This window comes from Perca flavescens, unplaced genomic scaffold (assembly GCF_004354835.1).
Source record: "Perca flavescens isolate YP-PL-M2 unplaced genomic scaffold, PFLA_1.0 EPR50_1.1_unplaced_scaf_2, whole genome shotgun sequence".
Classification (NCBI taxonomy): domain Eukaryota; kingdom Metazoa; phylum Chordata; class Actinopteri; order Perciformes; family Percidae; genus Perca; species Perca flavescens.
The window spans coordinates 228354-245853 of NW_021166625.1; the positions used below are offsets into that span (position 1 = coordinate 228354).

Here is a 17500-nt window from a genome sequence, read left to right on the forward strand (position 1 = left end):
AATGATTGAGATTTCTCTCTCACAGCTACCAGAAGACTTCTGAAAACTTTGTTTTGGAAGAAACAAAGCTCTTATTGTGAAAGTCTGCTTCCTGACAGGTGGAGCTGTGACGCATCAGGAAACAACTCACCTGAGTTGTTCTACGTCGACATTTTGGACTGTTTGAGGAAACTGTAAGTTGCTGTTTGATACTTTAACAATACGTTAGTCTTTGGTCTCTTCAGGGTTAGTTTCTGGCTCTGTAATGTTACATATAATAAATAAATATATACATTATATAAATATAATGTTTCTATTTCACTTCTTATTTCCTGAGAAAGTTTAGATGACTCTTGTGTTGAAGATGAATCTCCATGTTGTAACATGAACTACTACAGAGGAGGTTTTAAATCCTTTGCCAGGTGTTTATACGTCTGTCTGTCCCAACCGTGAGGCTGCAGTCAGGAAACTTTACAGCTGTGTAGTTGAGATCTAAATGAAGCTGAGTTTGAAGATGGGGGGGGGGTCCGAGCCTTTCTCCTGCTGTCAGAAAACACACCGTCGTCTCCACCAGCTTAAAGTCAGACACAACAGGACTCTACTGTTTCCTCTGGGACCTTTCAGAATAAAATGTAGTGACCTAAATGCCTCTGTTACTGTTGTAGTAATGTGTGGAGGAGGAGAAGTGTCTTTAATGTAATTGTTTTTAACGTCTCAGGCAGGGTTTCTCTACCATTGGAGCTGTTTTAGGTTCCACCTAACTGAATTAATGTGAAGTCAATGTGATCTTTAAAACTAAACTTTTCTCAGATTTTATGATTGTAGTCAGACTTCTTTAGTTTTAAGTTTGTCTTTAATCTTTCTGAGTGTTATTTGTTTATTAGCTGATCTAGCTTTTCCAACATTTAAGACACACATGGTAATATTAACAGTCCAACATTATGCAAAATTGCATATTTTTTTATTGACAAACGTAACCTTTTCTTTAAAGACAAACCCTAAACTCCCCACCACTGAATATTCAGACATCAGTCTTCTACAAAACCTAGAACAAACACTGACAGGACAGAAAAGAGATTGATTCTCAGTCTTGGCTCCATTAGTCCAAATTTCCTTTTATTGTGAAAATCTGCTCCTGTTGCAGCCCTTCCTGCCTGCTTCCTGACAGGTGGAGCTGTGACTCATTCCAGGAAACAGCTCACCTGTGTCAGAGATTTCTCTGCAGGTGGAGAGAAACCCTCTTCTTCATCAACTCTTCTTCATCAACTCTTCTTCATCAACTCTTTGGACTGTTTGAAGAAACTGTAAGTTGCTGTTTGATACTTTAACAACACTTTAGTCTTTGGTCTCTTCAGGGTTAGTTTCTGGCTCTGTAATGTTAAATATATTATATATAAATATAAAGTTTCTACTTCACTTCTTATTTCCTGAGAAAGTTTAGACAACGCTTGTGTTGAAGATAAATCTACATGTTGGTGATTTACTGGAATCAAACACCAGGGGCCTCATGTATAAAGCTTGCGTACGCTGGTTTTCACGGACACTTTGTGATGTATAAAAAATTAACTTGACGTGAGAATGTGCGGGCCGTCCGCAAAGTCTTTTCTGGCTCTGTAACGTGGCGAATTCTAACTGAAAAGTGCCGAAAATCACTAAACATTACAAAATAAAGTTTCCACTACAGTTACTGGCATACGTTTGTGACGTGGTCTATGAAAAAATATAATTATATCCGCTGATACTCCATAAAAGTTTGATCATATTATGTGGAAAATGTTTCACATCGTTCACACTATCTACTGTTTAATTCGCAGGTTACGTAATCTCTGTTAAACATGAGGACGGGAAATAAATGATAAATCCACTTAGAAAATACTTTCAGTCATCCTCTGTATTCCCCATACATGAAATATCTTACTGGCTGTAAATACACTGGTCCAATTGAGTAAGGCCACGCATCATACAGATGTCCTTGTTCATTTATTTCCACGTTTTATCGTAAGACACCGTGAAAACTAAAAGAAAAATAAACACATAAAATACAATAAGTCAAATGCAATTCCACCAGTCATTTCACAGTCTCTGAAACACGTTTCAACAACTAGACGGGCCCACAATGTTAGCTTCACAACAATACATTAAATGTAAAGAAAGTACAACAATATTAAACATAAATGTGACAAGGCTGAAATACAAGGGCAAAATTACCGTGTGCGCCTCTTGAACCGTGCATAATCTTAATTTGAAGCCGTACATGTGTCTCTCTCTGCCCACGTTTGCTCTCTCTGTCTGTCTTCGACCCACAATGCAACAGGTGTGGCCTTCATCAAACTCTGGTCATTTGACCTCCACATAAAAAATGACATTTGTACTACAGAACAACATTCAAACCCACTTATTTTAAAGTAAAACATTTTGTACAATTTTAAATTGAACATCCCCTTTTTAAACTCTTATTTATTAAATTTTTTATGTTTTTTTAATATGAAATTATCAGAAATATAGACCAAACGAGCAAATCTTTATAACACTGTCCCTCAGACAGTTACACTCCCATCAAATTACTATGATTTATGACACATTTATGGAAGCATTTGAATAAATCTAGTAATTTCCAGAAATAAACAACTGGTATTTTATACCTCGCAGGTCAACACTGCCACTTTAAACTCTCCTTACTTGTAGGTTCTTAGATATTAGTTCCATTACAACAATTTTAATTGTTTTCTACAAGTACAACTAACTTATGAATAGGTCGCTCAAAAATGGATGAGCTAGTAAGTCTTTGACCCTCTTTCTTGAGCTTTCTGTTTCCCATTTGTATTGTAACTTTACGCACCAACCCATCTTCATCTTTACACACATCTAGTACCCTACCAATTCTCCACTCATTACGGGGCACCTCATCTTCTTTGACAATGACTATATCGCCAATCTGCACATTACGCCTTGCAGAGTGCCAGCGTTGTCTGAGGATAATGTTTGTCAGATACTCTTTCTTCCATCTACTCCAGAATTGTTCTGTCAGGTACTGTACCCTGCGCCACCTTTTCTTGGCATACACATCTTCTGCCACAAATTTTCCTGGAGGAGGAAGCGGAACAGAGCTTTTCATGGTCAGCAAATGGTTTGGAGTAAGTGGTTCTAGACTTTTGGGATCATTGATGCTGTCAGTAGTGAGGGGACGACTGTTTACTATTGACATCGCTTCATAGAAAAATGTTCTTAAAGAAGCATCATCTAATCTTCCAGCACTCTTGGAGAGGACACAGCTGCTGAGGGACGCCCTAACTGTCCTTATCTGCCGCTCCCAAACCCCTCCCATGTGACTAGCATCAGGTACGCTCATGATAAAGTCACAATGTTTCTCAGCCAGGTAAGACGTCAGCCTGTCTTTATCAACTTCTTTAAAGGCCTTTGTGAGTTCATTTTTAGCCCCAACAAAATTTGTCCCTCGATCTGACCTGATTTGTCTTACAGCTCCACGAATAGCTATAAAACATCGCAGTGCGTTTATGAAGGCATCAGTTGTTAGATCTTCTAATATTTCAATGTGGATTGCTCTTGAGGACAGACAGGTGAATATCAGACCATATCTCTTATGCTCTTTACGACCCTGTTTAGTCAGAAAGGGCCCAAAACAATCCATCCCACAGAAGGAGAATGGTGGTGAGGGATCGACACGGTTAGGAGGTAGATCTGCCATCTTTTGTGTTTCTGTAGGTCTGCGAGCTCTTCTGCATGTGACACATTGATGTAGCTTGCCACAATTTTGCTGCCACCCACTACCCAGTAACCATGTGCTCTGAGCTCATTAAGAGTCTGTCCTCTGCCTTGATGCTGACTTTTTTCATGACAGTAACCTATGATCAGAGGTGTAATAACCCCATCTCTTGGTAAGATTACCGGATGCTTCAAGTCATGAGGTAAGGAGGCCTTCTTTATTCACCCTCCCACTCTGAGAACACCGTCTTGCATTACCGGATCAAGCTGGAACAACTGATGGTTTTGTGGCAGTTTACCATGATTCAGCATTTGTATTTCCTCTTTGAAGGCATTCTTTTGAGCTAACTTCACAAGTACAAGACTGGCTTTCCTTCTGTCTTCTACACTTATGGGTTCTGCTGTTTTTGCTCTTTTTGCCAGTTTCTGGATTCGAGCAACAACATTCAACGTTGTATGCCATTTTGAGAAGCGCCCAAGTCTTTCCAGAAAGTTTTCCTCCTCGACTTCTGTCTGTAGTGCTTGTATTACTTTGACTTCTGGATCTCCCACCATAAGCTGTGGATTTGACTTTTGGGTGACAATTTCTCTTTCCCACAGGAATTTTGGTCCAGTGAACCACGATGAATTCATCAACTCTGCCACCTTGAGCCCTCTGGAAGCGTGGTCTGCCGGGTTTTGGTCAGTGTCAATGTAGTACCACTGGGCTGGGTCTGTTGTTTCTCTGATTCGTTGGACTCGATTAGCAACGAAAACATGAAACCTGCGTGACTCGTTGTTAATGTAGCCTAAGACTACCTGTGAGTCTGTCCAAAAGTATTCTTGGTCGATCTTGAGCTCCAGCTCCTCCTTTAACATACTGCCAACTGCTGAGGAGACCACTGCAGCTGTTAACTCCAGTCTAGGTATAGTTACAACTTTGGTGGGTGCAACCCTAGCTTTACCTATGACTAAGGAGCAATGCACTTTATCTTCTGTCACAACTCGGATATATGAACACTGACCGTACCCCATAACTACTTGCATCCGAGAAGTGATGCAGTTCAATCCTCTCTGTACCATCCCTAGGTTTTCAGGAACAAAGCATCTTGGGATCTGGAGTTTCTGCAGATTCTGTAGATTGTTCAGCCAATTCTCCCATCGAGGCTTTAATTCTGCAGGCAGTTGTTCGTCCCATCCAATGCCCTTTTGGCACATCTCCTGCAGTATTTTCTTTCCCAGCAGAAGGAAAGGAGCCAGGAAGCCTAGCGGGTCAAACACAGAAGCGACTGTAGAGAGAATTCCCCGCCGTGACACTGGCTTCTCATCCAGGGCAACATTAAAGGAGAATGTGTCACTGTTCGCACTCCACTTCACTCCCAACACAGTCTGAACTGGGAGTTCCTCATGATTGAGATCCACATCCTGTACTCCACTGGCTAGTTCCCTGTCAGGGATAGACTCCAAGACTTCTCTGTTGTTTGAGATGAACTTGTGAAGATGTAATCTCCCTTTCGCACATACATTTTGCGCTTCTCTGACTAGTTTGATGGCTGTGTCCACAGAGTCTCGCTGATCAACCCGTCATCAACATAAAAATTCTTTCTTATGAAGTTGGCTGCTGCGGGATACTCCTTCTCATTTTTGCTTGCGGGTACTTCATTCCATAATTTGCGCAGCCTGGAAGATGCTGCTCCAAACAGATGGACCCGCATTCGATATTCTTTTGGCTCTGTCTTTGTATCACCGTTTTCCCCACCACAGGAATCGTAAGTAGTCTCTATCCTCTGGGCTTACATGGAACCTATGGAACATTTTTTCAACATCACAGATCAGTGCGATTGGGTGTTTGCGGAACCTGCAGAGTACTCCTGTCAATCCGTTTGTGAGGTCGGGTCCGGTTAACAAGTGATCATTCAGAGCTGTGCCCTCATACTTGGCTGAGCAATCAAACACAACCCTAATTTTTTCTGGTTTTCTAGGGTGGTATACTCCCTGGTGAGGAATATACCAGACATCTCCTGCCCTGGGTTGGTTCTCAGCTTTCTCTGCATCCCCATCTTTAAATACACTGTCCATGAACTTAATGTAATCATCTTTGAATCTTGGATTTCTCTCAAATTTTCTCTTCAGCTGCTTCAGCCGCACCAAAGCCAGACGCTTATTTTCTGACAGTTGTGGGCGTGTCTTAAAAGGAAGAGGCATCTCAAGGTGTCTATCTGCATTCTGGTGTATTTTTTCATTCAGTAAATGCATGAACTGAATGTCATCTTGTGATATGCTCTTTTCCCCTGGGTTAGTATCTTTGAAGTCAGCTTCAAGGGCTCTGATGACATTGGCTGGTGTCAATGGTGGAAGTTCCTTGACAGATACCCGATGGCACAGACCGGTCACTTCTGTTGACTTTGCAACCTGAGATGAATTGCCAACAATGCTCCAACCCAGGTCAGTTTTGATACCATACGGCTCACAGTCACCTCCTGTTATGACTCGTCGTGGAGCCAAGGCTCTGGGGCAATCATAGCCTATGAGGAGTCCAACCTCACACTCCATCAGCTCTGGTATTTCCTGTGCTATTTGGGTCAAATGTTTCCACTTTTGGCAGTTTCAGGGGTAGGAATGTGAGAACGTTCAAGTGGAATGAAGTCTCTGGTGTAAGCAGGTGGCAAGTTGACAAAGCTTTTGAGGTAAACCCTCTAATTCTAAGCCCACTGACTCTTTCACTCTGAACAATGGAATCTTTTCCCATCATAGTGGTAAGCTTCAACTTGACTGGCTCTGAACCCGCCCCCATCTTCTCACTTACCCCTTGGTCTACAAAGGTGTTGCTACTCTGCGTATCTAGTAGGGCATACACTAAGGTCTCTGTTTCAGGGGTGGTGACTGAAGAAATCCAAACAGGCACTATCATGGATGTGCTCCCACCTTCACCTCTATCCACGCAGCAGGAAAGGGAAGATGTGTTTTCTTCTGCTTGCATAGCATGAGAAGAAGATCGTCTGCTGTAGCAGATCGGTCCTCGTGAAGTGGTGTTGGATGAGGTTTCTTACATATGCCACAAGCTGCTTTATTCTTGCAGTTCTTTGAATTGTGTCCCCTCCTAAGACAACCAAAGCACAGGTTATTGTCTAATCTGAACCTTTTCTTTTCCTCTGCAGGCTTACCGGAGAGCTTCTGGCATTTGTGGATGGAGTGGCTCTCTCCACAGCATAGGCATGTTACTGGGTTAGAAGAGAATGCTGATATGCTCACTTTCCTTGATCCATTTGAATCTTTTGAGCTGTTCTCTACAGCACTGTTTGTTTTCAAACTTGACATTGATTTATCAGATGTATCTGCTTTCACATTTGTACTGAATGCACTAGCCTTTGGACGTTTTACATCTCTTAGTGGCCTTTCTTCAGGAGACTTTAAAGCTTGAAAGGATGTCACAGGATTGCAGGCTATATCTGCTTCCTTTGCTAAAAAGTCTGCAAACTCCTTGAAATTGGGATATTCCTCTGTTTGTCGCAGCTGCTTTGTGACATGGCGATTCCAGCGAGAGGTCAACCAATCTGGGAGTTTCTGGAGGATCTTTTCGGTTTTCCTCACAGTCATTCAATACCTGGAGTCCCTTGATGTGAGGCATGGCGTTGCTGCATGCTGTCAGGAAATCACTAAATTGTCTTAATTTCACTGACTCTCTTGAGCCAATCTTAGGCCAGTTGTTCAATTTTTCTCTGTATGCACACTGGATCACAAAGGGATGGCCGTATCGAGCATTCAATGCTTCCCATGCTTGATTGTAAGCTTCATCATCCTTTCTGTAGAAGGCTCCTTCTACTACGGATCTTGCCTCACCACCGATGTACTTCTGCAGGTAAAACAACCTGTCCACTGGATTTATACATCGACGTTCTATTAGTGCTTTGAAATTTGTTCTCCACTCTAAGAACTTAAGTGGGTCTCCTAAAAAGACTGAGGGTTCAGGTGTAGGAAGTCTTGTAAGAAACATTGCATCATGCAGGGCTTGTACTAATGATGATTCCTTGCTAGTATTGGTTGTTTGTTCATCATCATTCTTATGCGTTTTTTCTTTTTTAATTTCTTTACGTGGTACTGGAGGTGTTGCTTGGTCTTCGCTGCAAATCTCATTTGAGTCCGCTTCAGAGTATGCCCTAAGCTTAGCAGCTATCACATTAAGATCTCTCTGGTTTTCCAGTCTTTTAAGTTCTTGCTTTTGTGCAGCAATTGCCTCCTCCATATTTATTTCAACCTTCTTTGCGGCCAGCTGCGCTGCGCACTCCGCCCTTTTTGCTGTTATGCTTTGCTGTTCTGATGACTGTGAAGAACGGTTTGAGTGGTGGCTACGAACCGTAGATTTGGTCTTTGAAGACCCAAATATTGACTGGGCATACTCTCTATCCAGTATCACATGAAGTCTTGCGTTTTCTGCTTTAGCATCAAATTCCTCTTGCCCTACTTCACTCATGCGTACCTTCATTAGCTCCATCAAGTCTCTTGATACCGCTGAGCAGGAATCCACCTTCCTTCTAATCTCAGTAGAGGGTGTTGATTGAGATCGTACATTTACGTACGCATCTTTAACTTGTTTCTCTAGCCCTTCCACGGCATCCATCATTTCACTCAAGTCTTCATCAGAGCACTCATCTTTAAGATTGATGCGTGCAGCTTTAACCTGCTCTTTCCATTTTTCATACAGTGTTATGAATTTACCCTCATTTTGAGAGGTCTCTTGTTGCTTCAGCTCCAGCATTTTTGGGGTTAACTTTCTCTCTCGTGAAGATCTCCTGAGGTTGTCTGTCTGGGAGGTGTTAGAGCTAGGCTCAACTGTTGATATTTTTAGTATCTCTATTTTAGCAAGAATTTCACCTATACATATTTCTAGTCTCTCCCTTTCAGCTTCCTCTGTTTGTGCCTTTAACTGTACTCTCAAACTGCTTAACTCCTTTTGCAGGGACTCTATTTTTTCACTTAATTTGGCACTTGGTGATTTTTCATCCTGAACTGACATTTCACAGATTTTGGAAAATGCGCTGTATACATCAAATTATTACTAACTGTACAGGTAAACCCTTTACAACTATGTAGTTATCATTGCGATCGACTACTATTTCTATTCACTCAACTCGTTAAGAGTATTTGAACTCTCAGATGAAAGCTATTACCAATAACATTAAAACATTAATAACAATTAGGCCTACACTGATAACTCAGGAACAACAGTTGGGCTATAAAAACAAATAAAGTACCCTATCGTTAATAAACCAGTTTTTTCTTTTTTTTTTTTTTTTTTATAAGGATTAATGAGCGAATCTCTCTTAATGAACCAGTAGTTTGTTTATCAAGTCCCTTCTTTCAAACTGTACAAAGGTCCATAAAGAAGCACAGAGTAGCACAATCAAACCTGGCGCTGTCTGTGGAGCCGCCCGTTTTGTGTTGACAGCACTGGACGAAACAGTTTCTGCACTCTGGCCAGTAGAGGGTATTTGCGGAGCTAGTCCTCGCTGTGGGGGCCTCTATTGGCGAAATCGCGGCACTCTCCGCCCTGTCTCAGGAACGACTCTCCTTCCTTCTTCCGTGGATCAGCTCGCCACTTCTCTCGCTTCTTGTCCGGTCACACGCTGCCTCAACGATGCTTCTCTCTCTCTCTCTCTCTCTCTCTCTCTCTCTCTCTCTCTCTTGCTCTTTAGTAAGACTCTCACTTTAGACACTTGGCCATGCTGCTCTTTTTTCACTGTAAATACTCTCCAATTTTAGACTCTTCATACATGTCCTTGTTCATTTGTTTCTGTCTTCACCTAAAATGCAAACACATGTGGCCTTCATAAGTCAAATGCAATTCCACCAGTCATTTCACAGTTTCTGAAACTCCACAACAAAATTAAATGTAAAGAAAGTACAACAATTTAAACATAAATGTGACAAGGCTGAAATACAAGAAAATTACAAACCGTGCATAATCTTAAACCCACTTATTTTAAAATGCAACAGGTGTGGCCTTCATTAAAATTTGACCTCCATTTTTGTACTACAGAACAACATTCAAACCCACTTTTTTAAAGTAAAACATTTTGTACAATTTTAAATTGAACATCCCCTTTTTAAACTCTTATTTATTAAATTTTTTATGTTTTTTTAATATGAAATTATCAGAAATATAGACCAAACGAGCAAATCTTTATAACACTGTCCCTCAGACAGTTACACTGGCAACAAAAAGATCGGCACGGAAAATGTGTCTATAGTGTCTGAGTCTTTAGTTGCTGAGGCTCAGACATCCATGGCACACAGGAGGCAGAACGCACGGATCCATCTCCCCAGGAACAACGCTGTGTCGGGGGGGCTAACTCATGTGATGCGTAATTGATCCCGTGGATGATCTGTAGGCTGTTAAGTGAACAAGGTGTACCGGTCCACCAAACACTTTCTACATTCTGCACATATGTCTGTTACTTTAGTCATATTTATGATTTCATTATTTCATTATTTGATGCATGGTCGTGGCGCATCCGTCTGGTCTCACTACTGTCACCTGCCGTGGAGACGCTGGTCTCACTAACCTCTCCTCCTCTGAGTCAGGTCTCACTAACCTCTCCTCCTCTGAGTCTGGTCTCAACTTAAAGTCTGGTCTCACTAACCTCTCCCATCTGAGTCTGGTCTCAAACCTCACCTCCCTCCTCTGAGTCTGGTCTCACTAACCTCTCCTCTCTGAGTCTGGTCTCACTAACCTCTCCTCCTCTGAGTCTGGTCTCACTAACCTCTCCTCCTCTGAGTCTGGTCTCACCTTACCTCTCCTCCTCTGAGTCTGGTCTCACTTTTTAACCTCTCCTCTCCTCCTCTGAGTCTGGTCTCACTAACCTCTCCTCCTCTGAGTCTGGTCTCACTAACCTCTCCTCCTCTGAGTCTGGTCTCACTAACCTCTCCTCCTCCTCTGAGTCTGGTCTCACTAACCTCTCCTCCTCTGAGTCTGGTCTCACTAACCTCTCCTCCTCTGAGTCTGGTCTCACTAACCTCCCTCCTCTGAGTCTGGTCTCACTAACCTCTCCTCTGAGTCCTCTGAGTCTGGTCTGGTCTCACTAACCTCTCCTCCTCTGAGTCTGGTCTCACTAACCTCTCCTCCTCTGAGTCTGGTCTCACTAACCTCTCCTCCTCTGAGTCTGGTCTCACTAACCTCTCCCTCCTCTGAGTCTGGTCTCTCCTCCTCCTCTGAGTCTGGTCTCACTAACCTCTCCTCCTCTGAGTCTGGCCTCACTAACCTCTCCTCCTCTGAGTCTGGTCTCACTAACCTCTCCTCTGAGTCTGGTCTCACTAACCTCTCCTCTGAGTCTGGTCTCACTAACCTCTCCTCCTCCTCTCCTCCTCTGAGTCTGGTCTCACTAACCTCTCCTCCTCTGAGTCTGGTCTCACTAACCTCTGGTCTCACTAACCCTCTGAGTCTGGTCTCACTAACCTCTCCTCCTCTGAGTCTCTCACTAAGTCTCTCCTCCTCCTCTGAGTCAGGTCTCACTAACCTCTCCTCCTCTGAGTCTGGTCTCACTAACCTCTCCTCCTCTGAGTCTGGTCTCACTAACCTCTCCTCCTCTGAGTCTGGTCTCACTAACCTCTCCTCCTCCTCTGGTCTCTCCTCTCACTCTGGTCTCTCCTCCTCCTGAGTCTGGTCTCACTAACCTCTCCTCCTCTGAGTCTGGTCTCACTAACCTCTCCTCCTCTGAGTCTGGTCTCACTAACCTCTCCTCCTCTGAGTCTCTCACTCTGACCTCTCCTCCTCCTGAGTCTGGTCTCACTAACCTCTCCTCCTCTGAGTCTGGTCTCACTAACCTCTCCTCCTCTGAGTCCTCTCTCACTACTAACCTCTGAGTCTCTCCTCCTCCTGAGTCTGGTCTCACTAACCTCTCCTCCTCTGAGTCTGGTCTCACTAACCTCTCCTCTCTCTCTGAGTCTGGTCACTAACCTCTCCTCCTCTGGTCTCTGGTCTGGTCTCACTAACCTCTCCTCCTCTGAGTCTGGTCTCACTAACCTCTCCTCCTCTGAGTCTGGTCTCACCTCTCCTCCTCCTCTGAGTCTGGTCTCACTAACCTCTCCTCCTCTGAGTCTGGTCTCACTAACCTCTCCTCCTCTGAGTCTGGTCTCACCTCTCCTCCTCTGAACTAACCTCTCCTCCTCTGAGTCTGGTCTCACTAACCTCTCCTCCTCTGAGTCTGGTCTCACTAACCTCTCCTCCTCTGAGTCTGGTCTCACTAACCTCTCCTCCTCTGAGTCTGGTCTCACTAACCTCTCCTCCTCTGGTCTCACTAACCTCTCCTCCTCTGAGTCAGGTCTCCCTCGCGCTGGACTCAGTCTCACTGAGCTACTAACACTTAATAAATAAAATAAATGGCATTACATCAGTGAGTTCAAACTGCTTATTGTGCGTAATTTGCACTGACACTGAGATGCATGTTGTTGTGTAACTGGTGTGGCACTGACACTGAGATGCATGTTGTTGTGTAACTGCTGCCACTATTCTTTGATTTGCCCTTTGCCTCGATATAGACTTCTTTTTTTTTATTATTCTGCCATGGTTTGGTGCATTCACCGCCCGGTCACCATTTGCCATTCTGGGCATTTTCTTTTATTGCTTATCCAAGATGACAAACCTCCAAACAGAACTTTTGTTTTTTCTCGCCTCCACGATCAGCACCTCAACCTCAGTCAGTGAAGTTTTTTTTTTTTTTGTCTGCAGCGGGATGACCCGTTGTGATTGGATAAAGAATGACGTCGGGGACGCATTTATAGTAATTTCCATATTCATTTATGGGAGGAGGCAAGGCGGGGTCGGTGGCTCGTTCACGTGCGCTCAATTTCACGTTGATTGTGATGTATAAAGGAAAGGTGCTCAGGACCTGGCGTAAGACCGGTTTTATACATGTGAATATTTCTGTGCGTCGGTACTTTTCAAGTTTTGGCCGTACGCCATCTTCTGGTATGAAAGCTGCAGTCTTTTATACATGAGGCCCCAGGGTCTCATTTATAAAACGGTGTGTAGTAGTAGCTTTAATAAAGTGTACGTCGCCCAAAAAGCCTAAAATGGCGTACGCCAAAAAAAAAGTCAGATTTATAAAACCGTGTGTATGCACACCTGTAAGCAATGTTCCCTTTATAAATCACAGATTACCTACAAGCGTGCGTACGTGGATCAGCCTCTTATCCCGCCCTGTACACGCCCATTTTTAACCATAAATAGTCAATGTAAAGCATCTCGTGAATGCTGATCAGTATGTTAATGACCCTGGCAGTTGTTCTTTCGTTACACCGAATCATGCGAATCATGACAGCTGGTGGAGAAAAAAAAAAAAAAAACTCAGACGCTCGGGAATTGCTGCCAATTGAATTATAATTTCGGCCCTGTTGTCCTGTTGTCTATAGACTACCATTATTAATAAAATTAAAACAGCAGGTATTACGGTACTGGGATAGCTTTGATATAACAGATGTATATAATAAGATTTAACAGAACTATATATTATATCCAAACAAGCCTTAGTGATGAAGTTGAAGATTATATATAATATTTATATAAAAAAAAAAATACTTAGCTGTCTGACATTTCCCTCTGGAAACAGCCGGTTTCACCCAGAGTGGCGAGGACCTGTATTTGGACCGGGATGGCCCGGTTCTGGTGCGTTGCCCTCTCTACTGGACCCAATTCAGTACATAGATCCAAGAGCGCAGCTATATTACTATTACAGCTATATTACTATTACAGCTATATTTAAATTTAATATTCATAGTCATCGTCATGGTCCCTGAAGTCTCTTTTTCTCCTGATTCTTCCATTAGCGTAGTCCTCCTGCAGGGCCAGCAGGGCCATCATGCAGCATTACGCACAGGTTCACCGCAGTATTTATGTTTAGTCTACAACAATTTGTGATTGTTAACACCTTGCTAAAATTACAGCAACAACTAGTGGTATCCCCCACCCCGAGATACAATTTGAAATCGAAATGTAATAGGCAAACCCACTTTTCTTCATGAAGGTTTTGTTATGAACAGTAGCCTATTAAAGTTTTAGACCGATAACGAGGACATTAAGGGTAACGATTGCGCAAGAGCTTAACGGCTGTATTTCCAGACATTTGATGATATATGCACAGTTTTAAAGACAGATATTTAGTTATGTACACTGTGTTGTGCAGTTATCTAATGGTAGGGTATTTGATGCTATCCTGTATTCCATGCAGTCGGGCCATCTCCTCCTCCTGCACTCCGTAGTGGACAATGTGATGGTTTGATTTAAGATTTGAGTTGGAGGTGTTTATGGAACAATTATCACTCAGTACAAGCACAAATAACACTGCTGGATTTAATCTTCATATGGTGTGAAGAAATGTGCGTGAGGCATTAATACTTAAACATATTAAGAGTAATTGTTATTCCCACATGTACTTTCTGCAGTCTGACTTCAGTTCACCACCTCACCATCTGCGTCACCAATTCCTATTTTGTCTCCAAAATGTGCGTACGCATGGGTCAGAGTTTGCGTGGAGGACCAAACATTCTCCCGTCAAGTTTGTTTTTTATAAATCACAACCTTTGCGTGGGAAGTGGCGTACGCACATTTTCAGCCTGTTTTGTGCGTACGCCACGTTTATAAATGAGACCCCAGGTCTGTAAAACAAGAGTTTCTCCTCAAAGACTCATGCAAAAGCTCCACTTTAAATCCTGTTTTTACATTCGATACACAGGACAGAAAGGGGAGATTGATTGTCATAATGGAGTCTTGTCTCCATTAGAGGACAGAAAGATGACATTAGTCCTGGAGTCTTGTCTCCATTAGAGGACAGAAAGATGACATTAGTCCTGGAGTCTTGTCTCCATTAGAGGACAGAAAGATGACATTAGTCCTGGAGTCTTGTCTCCATTAGAGGACAGAAAGATGACATTAGTCCTGGAGTCTTGTCTCCATTAGAGGACAGAAAGATGACATTAGTCCTGGAGTCTTGTCTCCATTAGAGGACAGAAAGATGACATTAGTCCTGGGGCCTCATTTATAAAACTGTGCGTAGATTCTATTTTGAAAAAGATTTAGTTTTGAAAGATTTTGAAAGATTTAGTGCGCAAAAAGTCAGAATTTCCGTGCGCAAAAAACAATATTCTGATTTATAACACCCTTGCGCACACTGGCACGCACTCTTCTCGTTGTAAATATGAACATGCGTTACCCTTATGCGGTCGTGCACGAGCCTCACGCTCCTCCCAGGGTCGTCCCATATTTGTCCTAATAAGGTCCATGTTAATCAATCAGTGAATATTCCAGCCTTGAAAGGAGCCCTTGATCACCAATCACGAAACAGAAAAATGGGGACAAAACCCGATTCAGTGATTGTGAGATCGATGTGCTCCTAACAGAGGTAGGACATAGAAACAAAATCCAGTTTGGAGGCCTTAACCCTTGTGTAGTGTTCATATTTTTGTTACACAAACTTAATAATGTCATGTAACAGATTTAGCTCAATTACCAATGATACATCATTTATGGTTCATATTTGCCATTTACCCCCTGTGAGATCACATTTATGATCATATGATCATTTTCGTTTTTTGTGAGAAAGGAAATTCAATTATTAAAAAGGTAAAAATAGAAACAAGATTTTGGATCATTATTGTTGCAAAACAGGTGAAAGTGCTTGAAATGTAAAAATTTGGTAACTTTGTGTGGTGAATAGCAGGTGCAGAAAACATGTCACATTCACACACACACACACACACACACACACACACACACACACACACACACACACACACACACACACACACACAGATACACATCAAACAAACAACGCATTTCACGGGGGAGGCAGGGGAGAGCAGTGGAAGAAAAGTGCATTTCCTCCGCTGCTCGGTGTGGGAGGATCCTCTCTCCGGGCTCTGTGACCGGCTCTGGGTCGGCTTGGAGAGAACGGGATTGTTGGGTTCAGGAAAATAAAAACTGGGTTAGGTTCGGAAAACGGGCATACCATCGGAGTTCACTAAAACGCAGTCTACAAAACCTTGGGAGCATTACGCACGATCAATCAATCAGTCAATCAATCAATCAAAAATGTATTTATAGAGCACTTTAAAATCCAAAGAGGACACAAAGTGCTGTACAATAAATGATTTCATAAAAGCCCTAAATACAAAACTCACATGATACAAAAAACAATAAAAAGAACCAATACGATCAATATAACCAGACATGAATTGTCAATTTCAGTTTTCAAAGGCCAAAGAATAAAGGTGGGTTTTAAGAAGAGACTTAAAGTGAAGATGCCTGTCTAATGTTCAAAGGTAAATCGTTCCACAATTTAGGAGCTGCTACAGAAAAAGTCCCCTTTTAGCTTTCGCTTTGTTTTAAAGCGATAGCTAAAAGGGGACGATCACACGTGTGGTCAAAAGGTTGCGGTAAACTGGGAACATTTTTACGCATGGAAATTCTTTATAAATCCCGACTATTGCGACGACAAATTTCAACCTGCTTCACGCAACTTTTTCTTGCGTAACAGGTTTAATAAATGAGGCCCCTGGAGTCTTTCCAATGATCCTGTTCTCCCAGAAAGAGAATGAATCACAGAGCAGGATGATCAGAGAGCAGAAATCATTCAGTGAAGAGATTCAGACTTTATTTTCTGCTTGAGAGCTTCTAGTTTCTGCAGCAGCTTCTGTTTCTGGAGATTAAAAAGTGGTCTTCCTCTCTTTCTAACAGGACCCATCAGAGGCAAGACCCTCCTGAACCTGGACCTGAACCTGAACCTGAACCTGACCCCCTGGACCTGACTGACCTGGACCTGCTGTGTGTCCATGAACCCAGTGTTTGTCCATGAAGTCCATGGAGATACCACTACTTTAATAAAAAAAGACCTTTAAGGGAGGGGCGAGTAGAAATGGAGGAGAGAGATGGAGAGATGGAGAGACTTGAAAGGCAGAAGCTGCAAATTGAAAGGGAAATTGAAATGTTAAGAAGTTCACCTAAACGTGATATTAACTTTAAAGGAGAGCAACCCTCTGCTGAGAAGAGGTAAGCTGTTAATATTATAATATTCCTAAATCATGTTTTAACTTTTATGTTTCCAGAGAAGTTTATGGAGTTTATTTTCAGCATCTTTCTTCTTCACATGCATTTATATTCTCACATTTGAAAGTTTTCCAGTTAAGCCAGTCTTCAACTCTTGACTTTAGGTAAATATTGGATCTGGTTTGGTCAAATATATTATCTGATGTTTTAGCTTTTTAACCCAGTTTTTTGTATAGTTTATTGAACTTCTTTGTGTTAATCTTGTTTTAGTTGCTGCTTGTATCTCCAGCAGTTTTTGTGTCTGAACACTAAAAAGTGAATTTCCATCCCTGTTGGTCTTACTCTCTGTCTAACAGGATCCATCAAAGACCAGACTCTGCTGAACCTGAACCCAGCTGTGTGTCCTTCAAGAGTGACTGGTCAAATGATCTCTATATTAACTTTAAATTCATGGTCAACAACCCTCTGCTGGAAAGAGGTAAGCTGTTAATATTATAATATTGCTGATTCATGTTGATTCATTTTTTCAAAATTATGTATCCAGAGAACGTTTTGAATTTATTTTCAGCATCTTTCTTCATCACATATTTCTATTCTCACATTTTTTGTGAAACTGAAATGAAAATGTCCAAAAAGACCAGTCTTCAACTCTAGATCTCAATTTAATATTGGACCTGGTTTGGTCCAATATATTATCTGATGTTTTAGCTTTTTAACCCAGTTTTTTGTATAGTTTATTGAACTACTTTGTGTTAATCTTGTTTTAGTTGCAACTTGTATCTC

General features: G+C 42.2%; 1 protein-coding gene and 2 long non-coding RNA genes across 3 annotated transcripts in view; 2 read left to right on the top strand and 1 right to left on the bottom strand.

Moving 5' to 3' along the window:
- Positions 1 to 20: 20 nt before the first annotated feature.
- LOC114551586 (uncharacterized) lies at positions 21 to 16480 on the top strand. The gene is made up of 3 exons (XR_003691932.1): positions 21 to 173; positions 1124 to 1283; positions 16409 to 16480. It is a non-coding gene; the product is annotated as an uncharacterized LOC114551586 (long non-coding RNA).
- Positions 1080 to 2243, bottom strand: LOC114551596 (uncharacterized). Its single transcript, XR_003691944.1, has 3 exons — positions 2188 to 2243; positions 1898 to 1994; positions 1080 to 1349 (listed from the first exon to the last, which is right to left on the bottom strand). It is a non-coding gene; the product is annotated as an uncharacterized LOC114551596 (long non-coding RNA).
- Positions 16481 to 17166: 686 nt separating the features above from the next.
- Positions 17167 to 17500, top strand: part of LOC114551578 (NLR family CARD domain-containing protein 3-like) — a gene marked incomplete at its 5' end in the record, with an annotated part of 63306 nt that continues 62972 nt past the window's right edge. Inside the window, 1 exon segment of the mRNA XM_028572598.1 lies at positions 17167 to 17195. Coding sequence (XP_028428399.1) covers positions 17167 to 17195 — 29 coding nt within the window.